The 11,798-nt window shown below is 42.1% G+C and overlaps 1 protein-coding gene across 3 annotated transcripts; it reads left to right on the forward strand.

Annotated features, from left to right (window-relative positions):
* Nucleotides 1–2,200: 2,200 nt before the first annotated feature.
* Nucleotides 2,201–10,466, forward strand: TOP6B (topoisomerase 6 subunit B). 3 transcript variants are annotated; one of them, XM_078582288.1, is made up of 19 exons: nt 2,202–2,462; nt 2,599–2,651; nt 2,732–2,829; nt 3,014–3,119; nt 3,209–3,346; nt 4,104–4,155; nt 4,339–4,403; nt 5,002–5,108; nt 5,186–5,288; nt 5,766–5,851; nt 5,928–6,124; nt 8,396–8,511; nt 8,589–8,674; nt 8,977–9,049; nt 9,157–9,248; nt 9,332–9,470; nt 9,567–9,661; nt 9,924–10,062; nt 10,177–10,466. In XM_078582288.1, the coding sequence occupies exons 1-19, from the start codon at nt 2,360–2,362 to the stop codon at nt 10,324–10,326; spliced, it is 1,998 nt and encodes a 665-aa protein (XP_078438414.1). In that variant the 5' UTR covers nt 2,202–2,359; the 3' UTR covers nt 10,327–10,466. The 3 variants fall into 3 exon arrangements, 2 of the variants coding, with proteins under 2 accessions (XP_078438414.1, XP_078438412.1); XM_078582286.1 differs by having other exon boundaries at nt 2,203–2,462; nt 9,903–10,062; XR_013582865.1 differs by lacking the exon at nt 10,177–10,466 and having other exon boundaries at nt 2,201–2,462; nt 9,562–9,661; nt 9,903–9,956.
* The last annotated feature ends 1,332 nt before the right edge of the window (nt 10,467–11,798 follow it).

The raw sequence follows: 11,798 nt of genomic DNA on the forward strand, positions 1-11,798 counted from the left end.
TTAGCTCTCCGGCGCCTCTTCGCCACACCCGCTCTGACCATCGCCGACCGTCGACGATCCTGCACGACGGGCCACGCCGACGACGAGGTACGCCATCCTCTCTCGTCATTCATTTATTTACTTATGCAGTGTACTTTCGTCTTGAGTCCAACGTGCTCGGGCTAGGTAGGTGAAAGAGGTGTGAGAGAAACTACAACATTTGAGTGTCTTCTCGGTACGGACGAGTATGTCCGTTACGTGCGAGCCCTACGAATAGATTCTGTTTGGTCGTAGACGCCTTCGTTGCTCCGACGAGGCTCGAGAGATCACCGTCGCCATCAGCTGGCAACCCCGTCCAAGCTGGGAGCTCGGCGCCTCCCTCGAGTCAGAGCCCGCACGTACGACATGTAGGACATTCATTTGCGCATCGTAGTTACATTGACCCGTTAGGGTTTTGATCTGTCGGACGACGATATTGTCGACGTTAGATACCATCGTCTCTTATCGACACCGAACCATCATATTCGGTGTCGACAGGACGACGTCCTAGACAACGTCCGACATCAACGACTTACTGCTTGACGGAGAAGCTCCTCTTAACGTAAGCGGTCCCCGACTGACGGAGAATCAATGGAGAAGAAGGAACTCAAAGAAGAGCTCGACCTGGAAAGAGCTCTCTCGAGGTGGCAAGAGCGTTTCAACTTGGCAAGAGCTCCATGGAAAATCAATGGAGATTGGAGAAGAGCGTTCGACTTCGACCTGGCGGGGAATCTTTAGAAAAGGTAAGCTCTTAGAACCTCTAATTTTGAAACTATTTTCCATCACCAGTGACTGTGACGCAGTCACGGTGACGGTGACGTGATGGGACGACTCTGGAGGGACGCGTGACGGGTATGTGACGGTTTTTTTTGTAAAACCTGGGGTGCGTGACGTGACTGTGATGTGGCGAACATATTGTCACGTCACCGTCCATCACTCACCATCATCCGTTCCGTTATGTCCGAGATGTCATGTCCCGAACGTGCCATTCCCTAGAGAGAACTCGTGATGAAAAACTAATCCCATCCCATTCATAAGCCCTAGGGTATGGTGATTGGTCAGCTGGTCAGGGTTAACTTAGTCTACTCACGGGTCTATCTAGCTGATTAGACTACCTGATCCTAGTTCCTAAAGCGTAACCCGAAGTGAGGTTTGGGAAAGGCTGGCGAACCGAACAATATTGAACGGGCCTCTTCTTTAGTCATCCAAGAGGTTGGAAGTGATGGACGATGGAACGGATCACGGAATGGACATGAATTAGTTTAATTGAGGGAGTTTGATGATGGGAAGCAACTGAACGGGACGGGGAGTTATGTTTCTCATAATGGAACGAGGAAGAATTACGGATTGGATCCCGTTCCATTACGTTTCTCATCCTTTTTTGCCGCGTTCTATAAAGATACGGCCGATCTTTAGGTTTAGGTTTAGGTCTTTGCTAAATGTGAGACTGGGACCGAGATCGAGATGGAGACCATTCCTCCCTAACTCTAGCAACCCATTACCTAGACGAGACAAGTCATGATGAAAAACTCGTCCCGTCCCATTCATAAACCCTAGGGTAGGGTGATCTGGTCAGCCACTCAGAGTTAACTTAGTCTACTTACGCTCGCTCCAAGCCTACAAACGCTGAAGAACAATTCACTTAATAGATAAAAACCCCCTGGGTGGCGTCCAGGGCACGACTGGAGAGGTCTGCGGGCACAACCTTGGGGTTGGTTGTACCTGGCATCGTGTTTTTTGCCAATAATAGAAAAATAACTTAGTCTACTTACGGGTCTTTCTAGCTGAACAGGAACCAGACCCTAGTCTTTAAAGCTTAACTCGAAGTGAGGTTTGGGAGCGGATGACGGATGGAATGATACTCAACAGGCCTCTTGGCTTGTCATCGGAGAGGTCGGAAGTATCGGATGACGGAATGGACAGGAGTTAGTCTAATTAAATGGGGTTTGATGACGGAAGGGAACTGAACGGGACGGGGATTTTTGTTTCTAATACTGGAACCTGGAAGAATGACGGATTGGATCCCGTTCCGTTCCGTTTGTCATCCGGTTCGTCCCGTCCCGTCCATCATCCGTTCCGTTCCGTCCCGTTCTGTATGTCATCCGGGCGTTAATGGGCCTTAATAGGCCGGGCCGTGAAGAGCCCAAATCGAGAAGAAGAAAAACCCTCCAAGAACCCTACCGAGGCGAGTTGATCTCTCGATGTTGATTCGTTGATCGTTGTTGATTGTTGTTAATTCGTTGATCGTTGTTGATCCGCTGATTGTTGTTGATCTGTTGATCGTTGTTGATCTGTTGAGTGTTGTCGATCTGTTGATCGTTGTTGATTTCTGCCGAATTTCATGAATTCGGAAGGCAATGACGAGAGTCCTATCGAGCAGAAGAAGCGCAAGAGATCCGATTCCAAGCCCGCCAAGAAAGGGAAGGGAAGTGTCTTGAAACAGAGTAAGTTTCCTCATCTCTCAATCGGTGAATCTCGTTGAAATTGTTGTTGCATTTTGGTTGAAATAGTTGAAGATGAAAACGCAAGTTGATGTTTTTTAATTTTTAATTTTTGGTGATTTATCTGCCGCAACTTCAGAGTCCCCGGCGGAGTTCTTCGCTGAGAACAAGAACATCGCTGGATTCGACAATGTGAGCCTTTTCTTCCACTGCGGAAATCAACTCAATCGTCTGATGTTGTGGTATAATTTGAATTGTATGGTAATATCCAGCCAGGGAAGTCGCTCTACACTACCATGCGAGAGCTCGTGGAGAACGCTCTCGATTCAGCAGAGTCCATATCTGTTCTTCCCGAAATAGAGATTACCATGTATGCGGTCTAGTTTCTACCTGATTCTTGATCTCTAGCTCTTGAATATTTCCATAAAAAATGTTTTTTTTTTTTGAAAATTTTTTAGATCTCAGGAAATAGCAACATGACATTTTAAAATCACCATTTCATGATCTTGGATGGTGCTTTTAAATTCCATTGCTTTGATTATATTTCACGACAGAGAAGAGATCAGTAAGAGTAGATACAATTCCATGATTGGTCTTGTGGACCGTGAACGTGTCGACGAAGAACTTTATGATGATTTTGAGTCTGCCAAAGCTCGTGAGGTACTTCTCCTTGGATCGTTTATCGTCAAATTTCAATCACTCAGGAACAGAATGAAATTATTTTCTCTCTCGTGTTCAATTTTCCTCAGAAACGTCTCGCAAAAGAAGTGCGTGCCATGGAAATTGAAGCTAAGAAAGCACAATTGGGGAAAAAACTTAAAGAAACCCCGCAAGGGAAAGGGGCAAAAGGCCGAGGAGGTGCCTCTTTCTTCAGAGTTTCTTGTAAGGTAAGACTTAAAAAAAATCAATTCATCATGACGGCATCAACAGATAGTGTCATCCATGATGTGAAGACATGAATGTCATACCATTTTAGAGGGGGGTGAAGAGAGGATCAATTTAGTCACAATTTGTATGATTTTTTTTTAATATTTTAATAGCATCAGGTTGATCACCTGCACCGGGTGGTCTTCCTTACATTCTTAAAAAAAATCAAGAAATGCCATACGATTATGATTCGGTGCCTGTAAACACTATCAACTCTTGTTGACTGTTGAAGTTTACAGCTTCCAAGGTGGTTGCTGGGGACTGGATGTTCTGAACGCTTGACGTTGATAGTTGACTTAAATTCGATGTCACATAAAATGGCATCAATGCCAGTGTCAACAGGATGGCTCAAATAGACAATCCGGTGTCAACCAGTAATGATCACACCGTTGACATTGACAACTTTTTTGACGACATCATCGGCAAATTGACGAGTTGTCAATGTTGTCATCTATGGCACATCAACATCATTGGGTTGTACCGAAACCTACAATTGATGTGGAAATGGAGAATGAATGACATAACGTGCTCGTTTTTTGATGCATTTGAGCATTTATAAGATCATAACTTAGGTTTCACCATTCGTGATGTAATAATTGGTGACGTTGAAAATGTTTCTTTAACAATGAACGTGTGAAGATTTGAGAACTCCTTGATTAATGTGGTGGGCGTCATTTATATTGCACATTGACTCGGATTCTGACTGCATTGGTGTAGGACAATGGAAGAGGAATGGCTCATGATGACATCCCTAATATGTTTGGCGTAGGTGTGTATTTTGCACCAATTTATTTTTAATTAATGAATCTCCATGCCGATAATGATCAGACGTGATGGCGATGGGATCAGTTTTATGCTTGATTGTTTCCTCTTTTTTCCAGCTATGATTTGTGTTAATTAATCTTTCTATCGTGTTTAATGTTTGAGTAAAAACTTTTTTATCCGTTTCCAGTTCTTTCTGGGACAAAATACGGCTTGAAGCAGACTCGAGGAAAATTTGGATTAGGAGCAAAAATGGTTAGAGGCTCGACCTTCTCATTATTGTTGGCGCCCCTATTTCTTTTTTTGTATTAGATTGGTCATTCCTGTTTTCCCTAGTACCATTTATGCATTAGGGTTATTGTTGGGCGTAGAACCTCTGCAACCTTCCCGGCTGCGACACGTGGATACCCTAGCTAAGGAATGAGGTTTGGACAAAAGAACTAATAAACTCAAAGATAAGTCCTCACGATATGTAGGGTTACAGGATGAGCCGCTCACATTAAGTGGGCCCATAATATGACAAACAACGTGCTTTATAAAGGCACTTTTACAAAAACACTAACATATGGGGTAAATAAATAAAAAACTAAAAACTAGAATTCCGTGGCTGAGAGTTATAACAAAGAGCTTTAAACTTTTTCATGAGGTTTCCTTCTAAAATAATGAATTTTCTTTTTGGGCTTTCCTTAACTATTTCAATACTTGACTTTGTCTTATTTTTCAAATGCAAACTGCATATATGGTATCATTTCTTGCCCATCCGAAGGTTCTTCATTATTTTTGGTGTCTCCAGTTCTTTAATTTATTGCTGCCCTTGTTAGATTTCACGGGATTTATCTTCAGTCTGATACAGGCATTAATCTGGTCCAAGATGAGTACGGGTCTACCCATAGAGATTTCATCCTCACTAAGAGGCCAAAATTATGTTTCGTTCTGTAGATTGGACATTGATATCCACAGGTTAATTCATTCTTGCAGTTATACGATTTATTATTTCTTCTTTTACTTTTGATTCAACATCAATAAATCTTTTTCAGAAACATTCCACATATTCATGCGCACGAGAAGAGAGAAAACAAGGACCAGTGGCATGGGGCAGAGATCCAAGTTATCATTGAAGGGAATTGGACCACATATCGTGTGGGTTGACTGTTGCAATCTGTTTCATAGAGTTTTCCAAATACTATGGAACAATTTTTTTTTGTAGTGTTCGGTGTCCCTGACAATGATGATTAAGGGGCCGTGAATATTCTTCCTCGTCACTCTTCAAAACTTTATGATGATGATGAACTCATCATCATCATCATCACTCTTTCGCAATGAGGATGATGTTGTACCCATCGTCCTCATGGTCAACCCAGTCGTCATCCTCTCTCCTTTATCTCTCTCTCTCTCTCTCTCTCTCTCTCTCCATCGCTCCTCCCATGAGTCCTTTTTCTCCCATCTCTCTGTCTCTGTTTTTTATCCACTCGTCATCTTGTCTTTTTCATCCTGTTTTCACTGGAAAAATATCCCTGTCATACACTCTTGTGATGAAGACGATGACAGCTTGTCCTGAGACAGCGAACCATACCTTTTTGTACCACGAAACCTAACCATTTTATGATTTATTTTCAGTCAAAGATTCTCCATTACATGCGCCAGCTGGCTGTGATTACGCCCTATTCTCAGTTCGTCTTTAGATTCATAGCTGAAACCGAAGAGTAAGGTCTGACTTTTAGATTCCTCCTATTCAACATAAGTTCCTTATCTTAGTTTCATATTATTTTTTATTTGCAGCAAGAATATCTCAATAAGATTTGCTCGTCGAACTGATGTGATGCCTCCAGTTCCGATGGAAACAAAGTATCATCCATCTGCTGTTGATATCCTGCTTATCAAGCAGCTTACTCAAGAGACTTCAAAACAAAATCTTCTGCAGTTTCTGCAACATGAATTTGTGAATATTGGGAAAACCCATGCTGAGAGATTAATTGGTACGTCCCTGATATATCACTAATCACATCTCCAGAGCTTGCTTTTGTACATAGTTCCTAGTTTGCTTTCTTACTCTTTAATGGTCCATCTTTATCCTTACTCATTCGTATGAACAAAATCTTGCTGCTTTTGATGTTTGAGATTTTTTTTTTAATGCATGATTTTAGAAAGATATGAGTTCCATCAGTTTAAGGGACAATCTGATGTCCTTTTCTTGAATTTCCTCCTTGGGAGGTAGTGTCTGCGGTCCCTGGATGAAGTCGTCACCGTTGTTCAAAATTCATCACAAGCTCTTGTGGGATTTTTTGTTGTCATCATATTCGTGAAGAGTAACAATGATGATGATGATCTTGTCATTGCCATCATCATCCAGGTTCAGATGAATAATGAGTTCAATGATGATTCATCATCTTCATCTCATCAACTTTAACAAGAGAAGCTAATCCCTCCATCTTCATCATTGTTGGTTAGTCATCATCCGCTACGAAGATGGGGATGACTATTTTGCCATTGCCCTCCTACGTGCTATTTTCATTATGGCACAGACCAATGATGCGGACAATGAAGGCTCGTCAACTTCAGCTGGATCATCCTTGATGGATCCATACCTCCTCTTAGGAAACTCTCTCATCTATATACATCTCCATCAAGTCATGTTCTTTGGTTTCTTTGATTTAATCTGATGGATCTATTGCCGATCCTAATAGGAGGTCCAACAGAAGATCTGGTCAGAAGATCCTGAGAATAACTTATTCTGAAAGTAATCTCGGGGTTATAGATACCCCTTGTGAGGTCATTAGACCTACCTTTTAATGAATGATAAATTTGCGGTTCTCTTGGCACAAGTAGCTGTATCGGCAATTCGTGAGGGCAAGAATTCCCGATTCGGAAGTTCTTGAGGTCTAGGTGATTCTAGTTTCTTATCTTATCCTTTTCTCTTCCTTCCTCCTATTTTCCTCTTATTCTTTCTTGATTCTTGTAAGATCCCTGTTACAGTGTGCACTTTAACAAGAAAGATCTGCCGGTTGAAATGCTTCCTAACCGATTGATGTAGAAAAAGAGATACTGAACTCAATATTTTCCAGAAATCGTCCAACGAATGGATGCGGACACGGAAATACGTGGAGATCTGATCCAGATCTCCTGACAGTGGGTAATTAGCCTTCCGACTGCTCCAGTTCTGACATAACTGCTTCTCCCAGTGCTGTGGCCTCTGATTTGCACGTGCCATTTCTTTTACCATCCGTCTGTACCTCCTCCTTTGATAAGCTTTGCCGAAGTGCTTATCAATCTCAATGGGTATTTTGACAGTCCGGTCAAAAATCGGCCCCAATGGGGTTGATTGTCTATCTCGACTGAGCCAGGTAGATAAATCAAGATAGTCAATTGAGAGGCAATACAACTGTGGATCATATCATCAGATTGGACCGTATAATTCGTGGGCGCCATAGCCACGTGAAATGTTTGTGAAAAGGGAAATATTTTAGGTATCCACTTTGATTTCCACCGCCTTATTTTCCTTCTTGGCACATGGCAGTGCTCCATCGGACTAACTTCTCCTGCTTTAATCCACTAACAGATGGACCCTATTGAATATTTTGATCTGATCAATAATCTAGGGCCAAGCGTTGTGACTATATCAGATCAGCCCATAGGCATGATGATATGATCCTTCCGGAGAATATCGATGTATGACGAAACTTTAATAGATGTATGATGTTGTTTTTAAAGAAAATACCAAAAGTTAGCGAATCCAGAAATATCCAGAGGATCAAATCGATGAGATTTGATCCACCAGCAATGTAGCTTCCGTCAGCAGAGTGAGAGAGATGGAGAGATAGAGTAGATTGAAAGGGAAGATAACTATGGAGACCAGGCGGATCGCTTTCATCCACCTCTGAGGAAGAGGATCTCCCGCTCAGCCTTGGTTGCCACCAACGACTTCAAGAAGTGTCAGAATGACTTATTTCCTCCTTATTTATAGGTGCGGATCTCCGCTTATAAGTAGCCTTACACGTTGTCTGACGTGGCAGCGGTTAGGCTTCTTCTCTTCTTCCTCTTCTCCAGGTAGGTCCGAGGAAGGCCCGTATCACACGATCAGAATCCAGGCACCATCAAAACAATGATCATTTTTAAATGATCGATCGAACTACATATCGACTTTTTTTATTGTTGGATAGCTCAATGCTGATCTGATCTGGATTGCTGTACCCTACTGTCAAGGCTTCTATCAGTTTACTGGAGTCTGTGTGCATCATTTTGTTCTGCAGGAGAAATGGGTCCAGACTTTAGCGCCAAGATGCCTGTCAAAGGTCTTACGTCTCAGCAAATTGTTCGCATCCACCAATTATTCCGTCAAGCAAAGTTTGATGATCCAAGTGGCGATGTGAGGGCTTAATCATGTTCTTAATATTTTATTTTTTTAATTCCACATTCGTCTATTAAATTTAGGTTATCTTACAGTGTCTGAGCCCAGCTGGGGAGTACAATCTTCGTCTTGGGATTATAAAAGAGCTGCATCCGGACATGGTTGCAACTTTTGCGAGCAGGTCTCTATTTTTTTTTCTACTACAATTGCCAACCTATACAAATTCAGGGTCTAAACTTGGAAGAGCGAGGAGAGAGAGAGAGCGCTAAGACCGAGAAAAAAAACTAGAGAGAGAGAGAATGCTAAGACAGAGAAAGAGAACTGGATAGAGAGAGAACTAACACAGGGAAAGAGAACTGGAGAAAGATAACAAGAGAGATCAAGAGAGAGAAAACTAAGACTGAGAAAGAGAACTAAGACAGGAGAGAACTACGAGAAAGAGAAAGAGAACTAACAATGTGATTTGTATCTTCTTGAGCTTAGCCCGCAGGTTTTTGAAGGCCACCCATTCATAGTGGAAGCAGGGGTCAGCCTTGGAGGGAAAGATGTAAAACAAGTCAGTTAATGTTTTGCTCTTTTGATTTCTATAATCTCTTGATGCATTTTATTACCCGATTATACGATCATAACCCTGAATGAAAATTCTTATTTTTATTTCTTCAGGGTCTGAATATTTTCCGCTTTGGAAACCGGATTCCACTTCTCTTTGAGCAGGGTGCAGACGTTGTCACTAGAACTGCTATGAAGAGGATCAAGTCAGTTCAGATCCAAGACTTAATTCTCAGAAAATCATTAGAATCTTCGTTTGCAGGAATGAAACTCTGAACTTTATTTTCAGCTGGAACAGCTACAAGATTAATCAGATGCAAGACAAAATCGGGGTTTTTGTCAGTATTGTGAGCACAAAAATACCTTTCAAAGGAACAGGGAAGGAATATATTGGGGACGATATCAGTGAGATATCCTCTGCTGTGAAGGTCTTTAATTTTCCATTGTATTGCTAAAAAAAATTTTAAAAAAAGAAAAACCATTTACAATGCATGCTTGTTCTTAACACTTTTTTTCCAGTGCAGGCTGCTATAAAACAATGCTGTCTCCAGCTTAAGTCAAAAATTGTGAAGAAGCTTGAGGCTCGCGAGCGGCAAGAGAGGAAAAGAAACTTAACTAGGTAATTCTTTGAGTGATATTATGGTAGCCTTTATAAAAAATTGTAGCCCCTCTTTGGGAATACTGTCAAAAAGTTGTCGAAGGACAAAAGATTGAAATACCCCTGACAGGTTTTCGGCAGACTTCATGCTTAGTTAGTTTTTTCTAATCTAAATGAACGTTATTTCTGTTTATTTTACTGCATCTCCTCCTGTTGAAGTCTTCTGCTTCTAGTTAAAAGAATGATGTCACTTGATCTTCAGATATGTTCCTGATGTTTCAAGGGCAATTATGGAGGTCCTCCAGAAACTAAAACCGGGGAACGAGAGACAACTCGAGGATGATGAGATCATAAGGAAGGTAAAAACCGGCGAGCTGACCGAGTCAAACTTTAGGGAGAAGCTCACTCAGCATGTTGAGCAGGTAAAAACAATAAACCCCCCAAAACCCACATATTGCTTGCACTGTCAATTTTAAATGAAGACCATCATTTCATCTATGGATATTTTAATGAATGTTGGAGTATTGTTTATACAGGTTGATTATGAGATGGCTCTAGAGTATGCCACCCAAAAGGGAGTCCGAGAAGAGCCTCGAGAGGCCATTTATATTTGCCCCCTTGAAAAATTCCAAGGTGCCTCCGTCCAACTTGATGGGCCTGTTTTTGTTTTCAGGCTCATCCAATGAGTCCCTCCATTCAAGTTTTATTGGTGCTTTCTTTTTCATATGATGTGGTCTATGTACTTCAGGCTTTCAGAACCCAACAACCGTTCTGGTCTGAAAATTATGGCAGGTATGTAATAAATTTGAGAGTTCTTCGGGTTCAATGAATTGTTTCATGGAATAATAACAAAAGCTTCTGTGATAATGGATCTGTGATTAATGGAAAGAGAAAAAAGAAGAGAGAAGAATTTGGGGCAAGAAGGAATAATTTTTATTGCTGAACTGGGCCCCCTTTTATAGAAGAAAAACTTCACTTGTTAGAAAGGGAATATTCCTAAGGAATATTCCCTGTTTCCAACGGTCATATATTTTGAATATATGACTGTTTGAAACAGAGAGGTCCAGCTGCTTTTAAAGCAGCTGGACTCTCCAACGGCTGGGTTTCAGCCGTTGGAGAGTTGGGCCTGACTGTGGTCAGGCCCAACATATATTAGGCCCTACTGGGCCTAATATATGGGCCCTACTGGGCCTACACTAATGGGCCCTTAGTGGGAAGTTAAGTGCCCATGTTGGGCCTGAAGTAGTTATTTTTATTAATATCTCCTAGGGTTAGGCTATTACAGAGTACAAGGCCTCGGGCCCATTAGTTAGCTTAAACCCTACTAAGTATCCTCCATGACCTAACAGGATCCGTCGTAGTTTGTCCTTATTTCCAATTGATTTGCCTGGTTCATTAGCGGTCATCGATTCGTTTTAAATGGTTGTGATTGGTCCCCAGCTTCTTGTATTTAAGAAAAGTGGTGTATCTATCTTATTGTTTGAATGTGTTTAGATTTTGAAGGCGACCGACTAGGGTCTTTCTAACGATATCCGTATCTGATATCCGTTATCGGATATCATGATGTCCGTTATCTGGAAAAGTCCGAAACGTGTCCGATAACGACAACGGATATTGATAACGGATAACGGTTAAGGATAGAAAACGGATAACGATAACGGATATCGTTAAGCAGATATCGATATCGGATATCGATATCGTTAAGTTTGATAACGATATCGATTACATAATGATTAAGTTTTCGACGACCGATAACGTTAAGCCTCTCTCCCTCTCTCTCTCAGTCTCTTGCTCTCCTTCCAGCTCTCTCGCTCACCCTCCTGCTCTCCCTCTCTTCCGCTCTCTCTCTTTCTCTCGCATTCTCTCTCCGGCTATCGATCTCTCTCCCTCTCTCACTATCGCTCTCTCTCTCTCTCTCTCTCTCTCGTTCTCCCGGTCCCTCCCTCACTCTCCCTCTCTCTCGTTCTCCCCACTCTCCCTCTCTCTCTCATTCTCCCTGCCTCTCACTCCCTCTCGCTCAATCTCAAGCGCTCTCTTTCTTTCTCTCCCTCTAGATCTCTCTCTCTCTCTCTCCCCCTCCCGTTCTCTTTGCCTCTCTCTGGCTCTACTCCCCCAGTCTTTCTCTCTCCCGCTCTCTTTGTCTCTCTCTGGCTCTACT

This window comes from Wolffia australiana, chromosome 10 (genome assembly GCF_029677425.1).
Source record: "Wolffia australiana isolate 7733 chromosome 10, ASM2967742v1".
Lineage (NCBI taxonomy): Eukaryota > Viridiplantae > Streptophyta > Magnoliopsida > Alismatales > Araceae > Wolffia > Wolffia australiana.